Consider the following 19,299-nt stretch of genomic DNA (forward strand, 5'->3'; position numbering starts at 1 on the left):
CTTGATGCACTGAAGAGCTGTTGCTTGGCTTTCGGTTTTGTGATCCTGGCTCCCCGCCCCTTGCATTCTGAATCCTTGAGTGAATACCGCTCTGACTCGGCGCTCTCCTGAGTTTCATTCCTTTTGCTGATTTTGACCCTGTCCTCCCGCTACCTAGTCAGCTTCCTTTCTGGCTGCCCGCCTTACCTTCTACTCAAGCCCGAGTTCTGGAGTCCCGCGGGCGATTCCTTTTTTTGTTTTTATTTTTTTACCCACGGCCACACCTTTGTTTTCAGTGCAAGATGCTGCCGCTTTTGAAGTTCCCGGGTTGCAAGGAAAGAATACCGTAACCCGCTGCCTATGTCGTACGTTATTACCGGCATTTCCCTACACGCGCGGTGCGAGTTTCATTTTTATGTTTATTTGGTGATTCACACTGCGCGTTATTTCTGCTCAGTGAGTGATAACCTTTCTATTTTTGGCCTTAAAACCAAGATAGGATTAGTATATATCTTACTATTGTGGAGAGCTTGCCCGCTCTTTTAGTATTCACCCTTCTTGTTTTCGGGGTATACTTACCTGAACATCTATTTAGAAGATGAAACAGTAAGCAGTTGTTGCCGTCTACTTGTCTTGCAAAGACCTTATGATTTTACAAAAAAAATATATATAACAAACTTACTAATGGGCGCTTCTGCCAGCTCTACATTCATTGGTGTATTGTGGCTTTTTTAACATCTTTCTTCCACCCACTCGAATTAACAGCATGGAACACTGGGACGGAGCCCTTCAGTCATTCTGCCCTTTCACAATGAATTAATCCATGCACAACTAGGTTCCCTTCAGTGCCAGGTAGTATTGTCTTTTTTTTTTATTGATTCGGCAGCGTTTGAGGCCGATCCTGACTCCTGAAGCAGGTGATATTTCTTTAATTTCTTTTTGCCCTTCTCCTGTTACCTTAAACTTATTCAAGCAACATGTGAACTAATAGCCACGCTGTTTGCTGCCACTCCTTTGAGCTTCAAAAGTGCTATTTTAAAAGCATGTACATGCCCACGGAAAGTAGCAGCAGTGATGGCGTCCCACAGCCTTTGAGTACTTTTGTGACCAGCACCATCCCAGTTGTACTTGTGCCTGAGGTGAAGATCCTGAACTTGGCCAGAGCACAGATTTGTGACTGCCTATCCTGAGCTTTAGTGCTGCTGTCCATGTAGGTTGAGTGGTTCATCTCGACACAACTTTAGCATCAAGGTGTTTTTGGTCACTTGGAATGTCACACTGCATGTTGCTGTGCAGGTGAAGAGACCGGGTGGGAACCAGTGGCGGCCGATGCAAAACTCAAGTGGGTGGTGCGGGGGAGGGGTGGACGGGACAGGGAATTAGGGAAATAATTATAATACAAAAAAAATACCTGTTCCAATGCTGCCGGCTGCCTCTGTGCTCCTCTTCTCTACTGATGGTATCGGACACCAGCACAGGTTCCCTAGCCAATCCTGGCGCTCAGTGGTATTACAAAACTTGAGGACCCCCTCTGCAAAGTACATGGAGGGGGGCCCCTCCGGCCACACTCTGGAGCTCTCCATCCAGGGTACTGCGCAGAGTGGGCTGCCCGCACCACTGTGGTTGCAGGGGCCTTTGTTACCCCACTGCCAGTGCTGCTCTCAATAGCATGAGAGTAGCGCCAGGATTGGTCTGAGGGGCATTGTTTGCTGCTCAGTCAGTACCTGGGAGTCTGTGTTATTTCTCCAACCCGGCTGTGCAACACAGCTGGGTTGGCGAAACCTAAGTGCCATGACGGTTTGGCTGACCTAAGACAGATGGCCAAACCGTCATGCGCACTTATAGTGTGTACAAATCTTCTCCTCCTGGCTGTGACAACAGCGAAGTCCCACCCTGCCTAGACTTGACTGGCTCTATAGGGAAACGGGGGAAAATAATATGATAATAAAGTGAATCTTTTATCATTTTCTTTCCCCCCAGCTTGCTCGCAGCAGGGGGCGATCCTCTTATGTTCTAGTGGAGGAGCAGCCACTGGTGGGAGCTTGAACCGCGGAACAGACTGACAGTTTTCAGTTGCAGGAAAACAAATTAACTGCTCTGAATCAGAAAGGAAAAGAAACTTGCAGCAGATCTCTATAGCCCTCCCTCCCACTGTCCACAATAAGTCATCATGAGTGCACGGTAAGCATCTCTTCACTCCACGCAGTGTGAAACGCATCCTGCAGCGTTCAGTCTCCCATTTACCCTTTGACTGACTGCTAGTCATGTCTTTGGTCTCCTGTTTAACACTACAGAGGCATCCTATCTGCATGCCTATGTCATATTTGCAGCACTTTCCTTTGATAACTAGACAGTATCATGGATTTCAATTCACCAAAATGGCAGGGGTAATGGAAGTGACAATGCACACCGTTTGACCTTTACTTTGACTCACATACACATGCTTACACATACTAACACATTCACACACACTTGTGCATGTAAGCGCACACACACATGCGAGCATGCATACAACCTACATTTAACAGCATTTTATACTTACCATAGCTTCCAGATAGGGTCATGCTTCAGCTAATGTACTCCATTTTTATTACACCAATAGGGAATATTATTAACTATTTGTATAATAAAACAAATTGACAGAAACCAGGAAGTGGAGCTCCAACCAGTGTCCAGTATGGAAGAGCCGCCCCTGTGTTCCAGGCCCTGATTTTGCCACCTCTGAGGCCAGGGGTCACAAAAGCAGTGCCAGGGGTAGCAAGAGGCAATCCACGGGTAGCGGCTGTGACACCTGGTGACCTCTAAATGATGACCATGGAGAGCATGAGAAAGTTCAGGACATCCTTACAGAAGCATGCAACTTGTCCAGCAAGCACCTGTGTATTTTTAAAATGTCTCTGAACATGTTCTAGACTTTTTATGGCTGCCATTAATTATGTCTGGCATTAACCATGTACATTTTTGATTTTGTAACAATTAGAACTATATACAAAATATACAGACAAACTATTTACAAACCAAAAGTGAACTACAGTGAATGAATACAGTACAGTGAGCTAGCAGGAGAGACCTTGAATGATCACATTACTGAGCCCAAGCTAGAGAGTTTTCTTCAAGAACAGCAAGCACAATGTGAATGGAAAGAAAAACACAACTTTGCTGAATTATGCTAATGCCCTGTATCTTGGCCTGCCAGAATATGCTATCCATAGACTGCAAGTGATGCAAAACGCTGCTGCGCGTCTCCTACCGAATCCACCAAAGAGAGCGAGGATCTTGAGTCCACTTTCCTCTCTGCACTGGCTTCCAGTATGAAGGAATTCTGCTCAAAACCTTGGTGCTGATTTTTCGTGCTCTCCTCAATATTGGTCCAGGCTATCTGGCTTCCCATATTCTTCTCTACAATCCTGCGAGGAGCCTCTGGTCTTCACATCTGGCTTTGGCCAGAGTGCCGAGTGTGAGACTCAACGATCTGCAGGAGCTCCTTTTCCTTGTTAGGGCCATCTGCATGGAACTGTCATCCATGCATCTGAGACAGGAAGCTGCTGAACCTGCTTTCAGGAAGGAATTGAAAACACTGTCATTTGGCGTGCTCTTGAATTAGCGCAGGGACACTCCTAGGAGCATCTGAGTGCTTTGTAAATGTGCTTCATCATCCTCACCATCATCATGTGCTGCATAAATAATAAACAGTGAAGGGAGACATCCCGTTTGAACAAGATGTAGTTGAAGCCCGAGACCTCGTTGGCATAAACCCTTTAATATGCCCTTATATATGTCCTAGTGAATTTGCTTCAAAGGTAAACATCAAATATGAGTAGACATGTAAATTTAAGTGTGGATCCGCATTTTACTCAATGCTAAAAATACACAATTATATAAATGCACAAAAAAATCCCACACCTGTTTCTATAATATACAGTACTCATGGGGCACATTGCAATTCTGTTTTTCAATCCCACATTACACATAGCACACATTGACATGATAGCACTCACATTGCCACATATGTTAAGTGCACTGCCCATTTCCTCCTGTACAGTCCATACAGCATCTATTGCAAAATAAATCCCCACAATGTGCTGATCCTACAGAACGCTTTGGCGCGCTCGATTTCACATTGCAGGTTTGAAAGCACCATTGCCTTTACAGGTTCCAAATGCTATTCTGGATTTCGAACGTTGCCTCCACAGGTTGGTTACTATGCTATATGTGAAGCTCACATTGCTATTCCTGTTTCAATGCTGCCAAGTGTGTAGCACAGATTGCTAAGTCAACATTCACCTTGTCCTATATGTAAGGCACACATTGCCATGCCCTGCTCTACGCTCTCCCATAGGGCGAACACATGTTGCCATGGCCGCTTGAACATTTCCCTTTATGCAACACTGTGGCTGTGCCTGTTTCCACAATGTCAATTTGTGATGTACAATCACCAGGCCTATTTCCACCATCCCAAGTATTTACCATACAAACTTTCCCATGTAAACCTCACTGCTGAGGTGCTGCAGGGGCTCAAAGCCCGCCAGCTCCACCAAGACCCAGAGCTGACTCCAGCACAAAGGCCTGCACCCAGATGGCACAGGGCAGGCCTTTAGCATACTGGCCAGCTAAGCAGATGTGGTGGTCTGCCCCACTGACGCAATCTTCCCCACTCTCGTTGAACAGGCAGGGTGCTGGGTTGGAAGCGTAACACTTTTCATCATGCATGTGGAGACATGTATTTTAAGAAGCTTATTAGATGAGGTAGAGGGTCTGTGCGCAGAGTGTGGCTTGCTCTAAGTACACAAAGTCCCACTGTTACTCTTAAAATTAATTTGGTGGTTGGTAGCTGCTCACTGCGTGGGAGCCTTGGGACCATTTTATAACTGCTGTGGGTTAGAGGACTATGACCGGGGCCAGATCAGGCCTGGTATGATCAGACGGAGCCTCACCAGGTGTATTCAAGGTTGTCCGCAGGGCCAATAAAGTGCTGAACTTTGGCATACCTTTTCTAGAGGCATGGATCCCATTGTAGGTGGACCCACAAAAGTCTTTAGCATTCTCTGCAACCACCCACATCATCCTTGTTCTCTCTTCCTAGGCTCAGCCTACAAATTGGCCTGCTACTTCACCAACTGGTCGCAGTACAGAGAAGCACCAGCGACATACTGGCCAGCAGATGTGGACCCTAAGCTGTGTACGCACTTCAGCTACGCTTTTGCCTGCAAGGAGAACCACAAGATCACTACTTGTGTAGAGAATGACCCAGAGCTCTACCAGCAGGTCAACGCCCTCAAGGAGAAGTCAGTAATTGTTATCTATATTTAAATGCATTTCCACCTTTGTAGTTAAGGTTGACACAAGGCTCCTTAGAAAAACCTGTTCTTTGCATTATTAATGTCCTCCATAGACCAATAAACACCAAACTTTGGAAACTCACAGTGCAAAGTCAAGGTGCAAAAGAAGCAGTTTTCTGTATAAAGGGAGAAATTTCCAAAGGCTATCTTAGCCAAGGGAAAAAAGCCACAATCAAGGTACACTAAATTAGGCAGGCAATGTGTGATTGGTTTCATTTGTTACTTTTGGTGGGTTTGGTCATATACAATAAAAATAAGTGGCCTTAGTGCATGGACATGAACTGAAAATATTCTTTAATGTATGCAAACATCTGAAATTCGAAAAATTAAAAAGCAGCATTCTGATTAGTTGAATTTTCACAATGTTTATGAACATCGCAGCATGTGGTTGCCTGTGGAATATGTTCAGAGGGATTCTATTAATTTGATAACTAAAATCATGATGTTAGTAATTCAAAGGAAAGAAAACAACACTGAGTTGTTTCTCCCTAAAAAAACAAACCTGCTACACCAGTAACAAAGGGAACCCTTGTTGTAGAATGTTGTTTTAATGAGGATAAAACGCCACATTAAATAAAAACCTGATGTGCATGGACATCACCTGAAAAATCATAAAAGAGAGTACAGTTGTCTACAATGGGGCAGCAGCTGTCAGTTCTCCGTAGTCCTCCTTCACCCTCAATATATGGAGGGAAAAGATGGAGCAGGAGAGCTGACAGCTGCACTTTAGAGGCGGCTGTGGTGGCAGCTGTCCCAGCTGTCCTTGTATGCTGTGGATGAAGTAAGACCTGGACAGCGGACAGCGGCCCTAGTGTTTGTAACTGTGAACCATGGAACAGCTGTAAACTGCCCCGGCACTCACAGCAAAGGAGGAAAAAACACCCTCCTTATTGGGCACGGAATGGGAGCTGTGGGGCAACAGCAGCAATCCAAGGTCTTTGGGCAGAGCTGAGAGGATCAAGTCAATATTGTGGTGCTTTGCTTTTACATTATATTGCAACAGGCCATTGACAACTAAAAAAGGGGCAATAAATGGCAGTGGAGGTGGTCCGTTCTTAAGAGAAACTGATTCTTTTTCGAACATGCAGCCCTCACCTACGATTGGTGGCATGCTTCATCACCGAGTCCCGTCTATATCCAGGCCAGGGCTCTGCTTGGTTGGACTTTCTGATTTTCCCTCTTAGTGTTTGGGAATACTGAAATATTAAACAAGCACCAAAACCCTGAAAACAGCTAATATTGGGTTAATTTGCCGCAGCGTCTCCTCCGATAAGGAGGAGCATTGCCCCACTTTTCTGTGAGCAGTACAAAAAGGACAAATAAAAAGATAACTCAATGTTATTATCAGTTTATTATTCCGTATTGGCTTCAGGGTGGGTTGTGTTGGCCAGAGCAGGGTTGAGGGCCGAGTGGTTGGCACTCTAAATGCACATGACTGTTTGGCCAGTTGTCTTGGGCCGGCCAAATTGTCATGCGCACTTAGCATGTTCTCCACCTGACTGTATTGCACAGCCTGGGTGGAGAACATGCATAGGCTCCCACTCGCTGTATGAGTGCTGAACCACAGCGCTCTGACCAATCACGATGCTGCTGTCATGCTGGTGATAGCAGCGTTGTGATCGGCTATGGGGGCCTGTGTGCTTCTTGCTTTCTGCATCGAACGAAGGAAGAGGACCGAGAGGCAATGGCCGGTCTGCAGGTAAGTGGATTTCTTTTTTTTTTTATTATTATTTTTTTTTTATCCCTCTCCCCCCCCCGCCCCGCTACCCCCGCTAAGCAGCAGCAGCCATGGTTGATTTGCCATTTTTAAATCTCTTCCCAGTATTTGTGAAAATCTTAAGACATTACGAAAACAAACACGTTGCACGGAACATTGTTGTTCATTACAGTTGCGGGCACGGACTAAGGAAATTTGTTACTAGTAAGATTAAGGCTTATAAATATCTTAGAACGTTGATGACCTTTGATACTCATTACTTCCAAAAATCATCATTATTGTCCTTCATGGCCTCAGACAAAAGTTCGCAATTTTAAGCTCCCTATATGTTGGCACCATTAATCGTTATTACTGGTTGGGTCTATTAGTACTTTAATCCTATTTTATATTGGGTAGGCTATTGGATAAATTTCAGTTGCCGATTTGCTAATAAAAAGCAGGTTAAATTCAAATTTCATATATCAAAGTTCACATGTAATATCCAACAGTGAAGGAAAAAAAGCTCATTCATAAACCAAGTTTTCAGAGCTTTGCAAATTTCCAGCGCTGTATAATCAGTGAATATGCAATTGACATCTCTATACATACATTCTTCTCCCTGGGTAATCTAGTGTTGCTCTAAAACCTATAAATTAATAAATTTTATTCCAAAAGATAACCACTTTTTTGACACATCTTGACTATGTGCCACTATCCACTGATTATATAATTTGAACATCTGAAAACACATGTAATGTGCTTGAACATATCTTATTTAGGAGCTTATGAGTGTAAAATAACAATTTAGTATAAAGTGGGGGTGGGTGTAGATTGTGTAATTCCTTGTAGTATATTCACGCAGAATTAATTAAATGTTCCACAAGATTGTGCTGAATTATGCAAAATGAGTAATTCTGCATTTAACCCTATTTTCTTACTGCAAACGTGCCTCCTTACATCCCCTACTCAAGCATTTGATTTGCCTTATACCGTTTTGGGGGCATCTCAACATTTTTATGATTGCTGGTAAATAATTCAACTGATCAAGAAACATGGAATTAATTATAGATCTTTAGTATTCCAACAATTTGCCATAATCGCAAGGGCAGTAAAATAATAAAGTCTGTTAGGTAAGGCCATCCCTCCATTGTCTTTATTAAGCTCTAATCTTTTAATATGTATTTAACTTTTTTGCATCTCTGGAGAGTGATTGGAAAATATTAATGAGGCAGTATGTTCTAAATCTATTTTATATTTTAGTATAGATAATATAGCCCCTAACAGCAGCTTTTAACGTGTCCCAAACAAGAAGTTTGCTACGGCTATGTTTATCTATAAAAATACCTTAATGAAATTGCCCATGTCTTGTATCAGAGATTCATCCTGCATAATAGTTTGTCAAACATCCATCTGGTAATGGGACAGCACAGTAACCTTAGTTCTAATACAAATATATATATATATAGAGTAAGGACACAGCCCAGTGTCCGAAACGCGTCTGAGGCAGCACCGTTTGTACACATGAAAATGAAATAAAATTCTGGCAATAGCTGAGTAAAAGTGTTCGTATTCCTGTTTCGGTGCGATGAGGCACTAGGGAAAAGCGGAATCGATATATATGTATATGTGAGTGTATATGCAACCAAATCCGACTTTCTCCAAATTATATATTTATATTACCTACTGGCGGTCGCCAGTAGGTAGTTATAGTTAGGACCCCTTTTCCATAGGAAATCCGCAACATTCTATTTTGAATAACTTTGGCGCCGGTCGATGAATCCTCGCGAATTTCTCAAAATAGGTGGGGCGCTACGCTCCTCTCCTACCCTGAAAGTCTCGGGGGGGATACGTCAAGCGGGGGCTGAGATAAAAGGGGGGTCCCAAAACGCGTTTTTCCCATGCATTTTTCCATAGGACCTTTAGAACGAGCTACAGCCCGAACGGCTGAACAGAATTACTAGAAATTTGGCAGAGAGGTAGTCCCTATGTCAAGGAAGTGCCTTTTGTAGGTTTGGTGTAAATCTGTTCAGTAGATTCTGAGAAAATAGCCTTTAAATCAATATATATATCTGAGCCCGCTTACGGTACGCTTTCCGTACGCTTACCGTAAGCTTACGGTACGCGTACGGTGGCGTGCGCGAGCGCGATTCTGATTGGCTGTTAGATCTTAGTAAACATTCGAATCGGCCGAAACCAGGAAGCGGCGGCCGCCATTTTGTGTGTTTCACTCAGAAAAAAAAGAGTGAAAACAAGAAAAGGGGGCAATGAGGAGAGTTACAGACCCCCTTACATTTGTGAGGGGGTCAAAGAAGGACTGTAAAGTACAAAGAAAACATTTATTGATTTTTAAAAAAATCACGGGGTACGCGTACGGTAAGCTTACGGTAAGCGTACGGTAGAAAAAAAAATAAAAAAATAAATGAAATTCAGATTTAAGTGTTTAGATATTAGGGGGCTCTAAAAAGAGCCGTTGTGTTTATGAAATGATTTTTTAGTGGTACCTACAAGTAAGTACCGATGCAGAGTCTAAGGTTCAAGAGGAAGACTCTGTTCCCTTTATCATTGAAGTGCACACCATCTCCTCTATAAATGTCTTGCATGTCATAACGCAAGTTGTTGTGGTAAATGGCACCCATACCATAGTCACGGAGGAAAGCAGAAACAGATTTGTTTACGTGCTTTCTTGCTTTGTCAATCTGCGGACAGAAATGATTGGACCAGTTCCATTTTTGCCTTTGGCATATGTTGGAAAACACAAAGGCAGTTTTAGGGAAAAGTGAAAACAGTTGTGCAAAGGTGTCCTTCATAAGCATTTCCAGACCTACCCCAGTCAAAGTGCCTAGGTCATTGCCACCACAGTGCACTATTATGAGGTCAGGGTGTTGGATTTGCATGAAGGATTTCACCAATGGCATCAATTGGTGCCACTTTAACCCTCTCTGACCAATCCATTTAATGTCTACATTTGGCAAAGCAAGGTCTCTCACCATATCTGTTTTCTCTGCAAACTTTTCACTCCAGAAGACATAGCTGTGCCCTACAATCCACACTGTGAACATCTTCAAAGGAGAACTGGATGCACTCAGGAGGTGTCTTTCAGTAGAATGGCAATATGAAAAGAAAGACAGTTTGGAAATGGAGGCATACATATTTTTTTCAAAACAAAAAGAACTGATTGGCTGTTTCATACCATTCTAGAATAAAAACTAGGCTGTATGTGTAAATTAATAGAAGCATGTTTTGTATTCGCGAGATAGACAACCTATCTGCTTTCCGGAAGGCAGTGAAAACTCTTCTATTCCCTTGCCCGTAAACTTTCCTCCGTCCTCGGACCCTCTAGCTCAGGATCGGATCTGGGTTTCAGCGCCGGGACGCCTCATTGCCGGGGCAGCTGTTGCGCTTCACCAAAACAATAAGATAAGATAAGATAAGATATTGGTACAAAAAAATGTGTTACCAAAGAACAGTACTATGGATTTGCTGTTAGGTTTGAAAAGTCAAGCACTCTTGCTCTGTGGAATTGAAACATTGTGTGGCGAACTTCTGACCTAACTCCACACAGCAGTGTTCCATGAGCTGTTGCTATGGTAGCAGGCAGAAGTCAAGTTGGGGGAAGGGTACTAGGCAGAAGTCAAGTTGGGGGCAGGGTACTTTTGGAAAAGGGTTGGTTTTCAACCAATAGAAATGTGTGATTACATTTGAAAAAAAGGGGGAAGCACTGAGATTTGAAACTTACATGTATATGTGTGGTAAAATAGAGGGAAAGTTTGCCATTATCTGGTTCTGCTGAGAGGAGAGAGGTGAACACAACAGAGATCCTGGCTCTGATAATCTGCTGTTTGAGTGTCACATTTCTTTCACAACTAACTAATTTTAAAGGTGAGTTTAGAGTTTGAGAGGGGATGTATGTGGTAACTTAAGAAATGAATAATAGAAATGGAAATTCTTTTTGTTGTAGTTGCGTTTATCATTTTCTGTTTTGGGAGAAATTTAAATGTGAGGAACATGTAAAATAATATGGAGTATGTTTTCACAATAAATTAAGGTGTACTGGAAAAAAAAAGAATAGTTTAAGGGTTTGAGGTTGGACTCAGTAATGCAAATACATTCAGCATCACTAAGGCTGGTTGCCCTTGCTGGAGTGTAGGCAGCCACCCAGGTTACACATGGAGGTGGTCTGAAAAAGAAGTTTGGACATGTGCATTTAAGAAAATCGAAAAAAGTGGTTTCATAATGTGTCAGTCTGTAAAAGTGATTTCACTTGCCCCAAAAAAAAAAAGAGCAGTAAGTGTGCTTTCAAATTGGCAAAGAAATTTCGTTTTGGGACTAATGTGAAAACATGACTCTGTGTTTTTAGTTTTTTTCAGGTATTGCTGAAGAGCAGTGAACAAAATTTAAGATGCCTACAAAATCCAGAGTTCAAAAAACGCTAAAAAAAAAAACTATATTTGAAGACCACTAGAGGATCAAAGTTAGTAGAAGATGCTGATGTTGGAAGGAAGAAAAAATCATCTGGTAAGCAAAAAAAAGATTTTCTAAGGAATATATTCAAAAAAAGGAAAAATGTACAAAATGTCTGTACAGGAAAGAATGATTTCAAACAAAAAGGACAAGAAAAAATTGAGAATTTAGTTAATGCAAATATACCTTCTGCAACTGAAAAGATTTACATAAATAGAAAAACAGCGTTTAAAGAGATACGTAGAAAAATGTTTCAGAGAAGAGTTATGTCCAATTTGATAAAGGATGTTAAGAAATATAAGCAAAAGGCTAAGTTTTATAAGAGAAAAAAATAAATTGAAGCCATTGCAGCAAAGGCATTAGAATTAAAAAGGAAACTATTCATATTAATTTTGAATAGGATGCGTACATTAGACAAAATGGTTAATGTACTGAAATCACATAGCAAAAGGAAAAGAGTAGTGAACAGAACAAACTTTTGTAAAGTGTTTTTAGGAAAGTGGATGCATAGTTCAAGTAGTGAACCTTTTTTTAACGAAGAGAGCTATTTTCAAAGTAATAGTTTGCTGCATGCAGTTGACACCAGAGGTCGTTCATACGAAGTAAAAAATGGTTGCATAATGGAGAAGGAGATAATGGTTCCAAGAGATGAGGTACAAGTGATGGCAGATGAGGCAATGGGGAGACGTCCTAAAGCCCCAGTGTACACTTGGAATTGTAGTAGTATTTGCACTGTGCGTCAGGAATCTATTGACAAATTTCGAGAGTTTCTAAGAGAATATAGTAAAAAAAGTGTAAAACAGAAGATTAAGGTGCTTCAAAGTCTGGATCCATGCAGAGTGAGAGAGAATACTGGTTTGCAGGGTCATTCTCTGGCTTGTCTATCTAGAAAAGTGTGCAATAGTGTTTTCCATCATTTTAGGATGCTGGCTGTTCATCATACTGAAATGAGAAAGTTTGTGAGACGGTTGTATTTTGCCAAAAGTCCAGCAATAAAGTTAAATGAATTGAATAGGGCTCTGTTCCGAGGAACGGTATCAGATGTAGAGAAGGTTGTTGATGAAATTCAGTTTTGTTACTTTGGTCCTGAACAAAACAGTGCAGAGAAGGACACAGTAAATGAGGAAGAAGTGGAAGAGAATGTAGAACCCTCTGTAAGTAACACATTTAATGATCACATAACAAAATTTGCAATAGTCTCTAATGAAAGACCAAATTTTACTTGTATTTGTTGCCGCAGAACTCATTATAGAAAACAAACTAGGAATGTTGATCTCTACAGAAAGAGTGAAAATGAAGATAATTATAAGTGGAAGGATTTTGCCACATATATATTTCTAGAAAATTGTTTTGAATTGGGTGAAGATCAGCGTATTTGTAAATACTGTTACAACAAGTTAGAGGAAAATAGAATGCCGACCAGAGCTGTACATAATAATTTAGAATTGGATGCTATTCCTGCTGAACTTTCTGAATTAAATACATATGAGTCTATACTCATTCAATGTGTTCATCCGTTCCAGACCATAGTACGTATGGAGCCGAAAACTGGTAAATTACCTCCTTCAGATTTACTGAGAGGTTTAAAAGGTAGAGTGGTGTATTTGCCCTTGGATTTGAAAAAAAATATGGTAACTATTGATGCGGATACTTTGGAAACTGAACCATTAATTATTCTGGTTAATGGTGTACCTACAAAGAATAAGAAGATTTGGCAGGAGCTGGTAGATGTGCGGAAAGTACAAAGAGCAAATTTGTATTTGAAAAAAAATAACAAATGGTATGAATCAATTTATATAGAAGAAGAAGAAGAAGATTTACAAGAAGACACAAACACCAACTGGACAAATTGAAAAAGTGGACAAGTCAAAGGAAGAAGAAATTTATGAACATTTTAGCATACATCCTCTTCATTCGAAAGAAGTTATGGGAGACAATATTGATCTCTTTCAGATGAAGAAAGCAAAAGGAACTCCCGTGAGTGTATGGGAGGAGAGCTTGGAAGCTCGATGTTTTCCCCAGCTGTTTCCTAAAGGAAAAGGAGGACGATACGATGAACGTCCAGAACAGATTCCAGCTTCTGAGTATCGGACTACAAGACTATATGCTGAAGATCCCAGATTTCGACAAAGTATTCCTTATTTGTTCCATCTTTTATTTGAAAGCGACTTGTCTGCACTGTCTTATGCAGTAAATCACATTTTAAAAAGTGGAGTACATTTACAAAATGTGTCTGCTAAGGATTTTATGGAGAAAGTGCAGCACCGAGATGATCATTTGGAAACACAACTGATCAATCTGATGGCTTGTCAGCATGGGACAAATGAATGTTGGTACAGACGCCATGGTGAACTAAAATGCATGTTACGGAATTTAGGAACACCAACATGGTTCCTTACCCTAAGCTGTGCCGAGTACGCTTGGGATGATTTACTGGATTTTCTACGAGAGGCCAATTCAAACATTAAAAACACCGAATACAAGACAGCAGGAGAACTGTGCTCATTGGATCCGGTTAATGTTTGCAGATATTTCAATCATAGATTTGAGGCTATGATGTCCTTCATCTGCAATAAAAAAAATCCACCCCTTGGAGAAGTAGTGGATTTCTTTTGGAGAAAAGAGTACCAGGCAAGAGGTGCTCCTCATATTCATATGCTGTTGTGGATCAAGGATGCCCCAAAGTTTGGAACAGATACTGATGAAGCAGTGTTATCTTACATTGAAGAATATGCAACATGTGCTATACCAAAAAGCACAGAAGAGAACAAGTTAAAGGAGCAAGTTTTACGTTTCCAAAGTCATCGGTGTGGAAAATACTGTCGACGGAAATACAAGAGCAAAGAAAAATACTACACTAAATGTCGATTTGGATTTCCTAGACCTGTTCTTTCATATGGAAGAGTAAACAGTTTTATGTCAGCTGTGAGACATACTATCACAAGAAAATCACCTAAGAATACCTACAACCTTAAAAGAAAAGAAGAATCAAAAAATATACATGACTACAACCCAGTCATTTTATCCATGTGGAACGCTAACATGGATATACAGTATGTTGCTGACAATTCCATTGCTGTTGCTCGATATGTAACGTCTTACATTACAAAATCAGAAAAAACAGAATTGAAGGAAATGTGGGAAGAGATTTCTCATGAGAAGACTGTCAGTAAGAAGCTGTACAGTTTCAGTTTGAAGATGTTATCGCATCGAGAAATTGGATCCTACGAATGTTCAGATAGGTTATCTTCTGCAAGTCTCTACTCGAAGTCAAGAAGAATAATTTGGGCAAGTTTAGGCCTTGCAGCAATGAGAAATCGGGTACTGAAATCTGTAGGAGAAATTGAATATTTGGCCGAGAATGACCCAGAAAGTACAGATATTTTGAAATCAAACATGTTGGACACATATTATCCCAAGAGAAGTCATCATCTGGAGAACATGTGTCTCTATGAAGTGCTGCAGAATTACATTTATTCACGGAAAGCCGCAGAAGACATCAACAATGGAAAATATAAAGTCGTTGGTGAAGAAGGATGTTTGGTGAAGCAAACAAAAGGAAGTTTGATAAATCACCGGAAGCTGAGTTGCGACACTACTGACAAGAAGGAATTTTACTACTTGGCTCTTTTACAGTTGTTTAAACCATGGCGTACAGAGGATGAACTACTGGGAGAATTCCAGAGCTATGAAGATTCTTTTAATGCTTGCAAAGACAGCATACAATGCAGTACATTCTCAACTTATCTGCAAATGTTAAATGAAGAAATTGAACAGGAAACTACAATTGCAGCAGAAATAGCTAGAGATAGTTCTCAGGACAGCCAAAGTTCAGGAACACTCAGTCAAGATCCCCTAGGACAACCAATCGTTGAAAATGAATCATCAATAGCCATGAATGAAGTGGAAACGGCTATGAATCAAGCTCAAGAAGAATTTATAGACTTAGAAAATTTGGAAAGACAACTGAATCAAGAGCAGCAACAAATTTATGAAGAGATCAAAAACAAAATTGATCACGGATTTCTACATGGAAAAAAAGAGTGCTCATGCACATCATTTCATCCAATCAGGATGTATGTAAGCGGACAAGCTGGAACTGGAAAAAGTTTCCTAATAAAAGTCATCAGAAGCTACCTAAAGCAAAAAACAGATTCTACTTTGTCTTGTGTGGTTACTGCTCCAACTGGGTTAGCAGCATATAACATAAAAGGAATCACTTTACATCGTTTGCTAATGTTACCAGTGGAGCATGAGAACAAAATACAATTCAACAAGCTAACTGGAGAAGCATCCTTGGAAGTTTCAAGAGTATTGAAGAAGATGCAAGTTCTCATTATTGATGAGGTGAGCATGGTATCAAACTTAATGCTTGCCTTTGTGCATTTAAGAATGCAGCAAATTTTGAAGACAGACTATGACATGTTATTTGGTGGAAAACACGTCATAGTTTTTGGAGATCTTTTGCAACTTACTCCAGTTAAAGGACAACCAGTGTTTAATACTGTCACACATGAAGACACGAAGAAGTCATTGGGAAGCATCGGAAATACAAATATTTGGTCCTTCTTTGAGTACAAGGAACTTACTACTAATATGAGGCAAGCAAACGATGAAGAATATGGAAGTATTCTGAAAGATATCAGGATTGGACTACTCGCAGAAGTTGGCAAAAAAGCATTACAGAGTCGGCTGCTACATAATTTATTTCCAAAGGAAGAAATAGTTGCAGAGAAGATATACAAGAACATTGCAGAAAACAAAAGTGTCATCTGCTTAATGCCAACTCTACGTGAATGCTCAATATTCAATGAGGAGCTTTTGAAATTGGAAAAGGAAGAGATCAGGAAATTGGAAGCAGTGGACAAAATTGAGGATGGAAGAATTACTGTCACAGTAACAGGCAAAATGAAAAATAAATTGGACTCACTAGAGAAGAACATCTCCAAAACAGCTGGATTAGAAAAAAATCTGTTTGCATGAACTGTAGAGTATTTTTAAGGAGAAATTTGGATGTTGAAAAAGGTTTAGTTAATGGAGCGATGGGAAGAGTTGTGGGTTTTATTAATTATCAGAAAAAAGGAGTTGAATGTTTAAAAATAAAATTTGATCAGTTAGAAGAAGTTAAAGATATTTGTCGTTGTACAGTTCGTTTCATGCTTGTGAAAGACTTATATGTACGTAGGAAGCAGTTTCCGTTTTCTCTAGCATATGCTGTAACTATTCACAAGTCTCAAGGATTGACTGTAGATTGTGCATTTGTAAACATTGGTTCAACTGTGTTCAAAGAGGGTATGGCATATGTTGCTTTGTCACGAGTGAAAACATTATCAGGTTTATTCATGATAGACTTTGATGACTCAAAAGTTAGTGCTGATACAAACTGTGTAAAGGAGTATAATAGATTAAGAAGAAGCTATGCTCCTCATTTAGGTCAGTATCCTGTGTTAGAGAAACGTGTAGTTTCTCGTAAAAGAAAAAATGAGTATCTGTAATGAAGATGTAGAGAAGAGGAAAAAAAAGAGGAGTGATGTAATTGTAAGCAAAAAGGAAAATGAAGAACAGGTTGTAGGATGTCATTTTGAAAATAGCTCTGGTGTCAACTGCTACGCAAATGTAGTGCTGAATGTTGCATTTTATCTGGAAAGTTTGTAAGAGCAGATAATAGTAAATCAGGGAAAAAGATTCTGTTCAGAGCTGACTCTCCTTTTTCAAAAGCTAAGTAAAGATAAAACTCAAATAGAAAGTGCTACTGAAATTAGAAAACTTTTAGATGTATGTTCAGGACGAACACAGTTTTCTCAAAATGTACAGCAAGACGCACAGGAATTCTTGTTGTATTTTCTTCAGGTAGTGGAAGAAGGAGTTCCCATTGAAATTTTTTTTGGTCTCTCTTATAAATGGGAACATAGTTGTGAAAACTGTTAATATATGTGGCTCGAATGTTGATAATGAAAGGTTTATTTATTTGACATTGCCAGAGAGTAAAACAGTTACTTTTGCAAAATTAGTTAAAGATGCTAATCATAGCATGAAATGTGGTGAGTGTAAATCTGACATGTTTTCAACATTAATTTTAAAGGAATACGGACAGTATGTAATTTTAATGATGCAACGATGTAGAGCTGATGGTTCAAAATTGGATACTTTAATAAAGAAGTTTACAGGACAGCAATTATCAATTTCAGGAAAAACTTTTGTAACAGTTGCAATAATTTTCCATGATGGACCTACTGTTACTTCTGGACATTACACAGTTTATCTTAAATGTGAAAAAGGCTGGACACTGTGTAATGATTCCCAATTGATTTTCAAGCAACGTTTGCCTTTTGATTTAGCAAATTCCTATCTAATCTTCCTGAAACCTAAATTTTAGACAGATTTGGCAAGATCTCGACAAAATAATTTTACCATTTTACTGGATTACCATTGCAATTTTATAGAAAAAAGATTTTTTAAATTATCATTTGGCCTAATGGAAAGATAACCAATTGTAATGTGGACTTTTTTAATTTTAAATGAAACTTTGAAAAACCAATAATTTAGAGATAATCGGTAACATCTGCACAATTTAAATTTTGGAATGTTATTGGACTGCCATTGGAAATTTTTTCAAAAAAGATTTTAAAAATTACTATTTGGCCATGCGGAAAAGTAACCAATTCTATTGTGGACTTAATAAATTATTCAAAAAATTTTCGTGAACCAAAATGTTACAGAGAATCGGTGAGATCTGGACAAATTAAACTTTAGAATTTTATTGGATTACCGTTGGAAATTTATTCCAAAAAAAAATTTAAAATTACTATTTGGCCTAAAGGAAATGGAATCAGATGTATTTTGGAGTTATTTGAGATATAATATTGTGATTATACTTCTGAAACAAACATATCAGACGGTATTTTAAAGAAATAACTATTGGTATTAGATGATATTTTTTTAGAATATTATGCATTTCTATAATGTTAAGTTTAAGTAAAAAGAGATTCTGGGCTTTTTTATTACAATCTTTGTGATTGTTATTTTTTTTTGCCCGCTGTAAAATGATGAATGCAATTGCTTTCACAATTTATAGTGAAATGCAATATATTCTGAAAACAGCAAAAATAAGGCAAAAATATTTTTGGGAAAAAAATGTAAATGTGTACTGTATTATAAATTGTTTTAAAAATATTAATACTTTTTTCTTTTTTTCAGATTGATATAGAAAATTTTCGAAAACTAGAACCATTTTTAAAACTATTTTTAAAAAAAACAAATGAATAAATATTTTTTTGAGTGAGTATGGTAAGTCAATAATAATAATTGTAGTCTCTCAAGGACCTTGTAATGTGAAAATTGATTTTTAGTGTTTTTTTTTAAAAATAAAAAAAAAGTACGCGCAGCGTACGGTAAAAAAAAAAAAAAAAAAGTTTTAAAAAACATATGTAAAAAAAAGATGAAAGATAAGGTTGGCTCTTAAACGAACCGTTGTGTTCATGCAGGGACAGAGGAAAGAAAGCATGGAAAAATTAGTCTCTGACAAGTGTGCTGATCTATTTTGTTGTTCACTAGGGAAACACTGGTCTCCCTATGACAAATTAGATCATGACAAGAGGCACATCGAATATCAACCCTCAGAAATCGAGGGTTAATTTCCAGAGGGCCAGCAGAAGGAGATGCTCCCCCCCACAGATGAAGGGCTCACCTGACCTGCAGAAGAAGGAGTCAGCCCTGCAGATGATGGTCCAGGCTGAGCTGCTGTGGATGTACTTGCTTGTCTTTCTGAAGAGTTACCTCCAAAAAGATGACCATGTGTCCTTCTGTGTACATCCTGGAGGTGTC

The 19,299-nt window shown here is 39.5% G+C and overlaps 1 protein-coding gene across 1 annotated transcript in view; it reads left to right on the plus strand.

Moving 5' to 3' along the window:
• Window positions 1-19,299, plus strand: part of LOC146869470 (acidic mammalian chitinase-like) — a 181,710-nt gene that overhangs the window by 22,607 nt on the left and 139,804 nt on the right. Inside the window, exon 2 of the mRNA XM_085636615.1 lies at window positions 5,063-5,264. Coding sequence (XP_085492741.1) covers window positions 5,063-5,264 — 202 coding nt within the window. The remainder of the gene's footprint in view (window positions 1-5,062; window positions 5,265-19,299) is intronic.

This window comes from Triturus cristatus, chromosome 1_1 (assembly GCF_964204655.1).
Source record: "Triturus cristatus chromosome 1_1, aTriCri1.1, whole genome shotgun sequence".
NCBI classification, from domain to species: domain Eukaryota; kingdom Metazoa; phylum Chordata; class Amphibia; order Caudata; family Salamandridae; genus Triturus; species Triturus cristatus.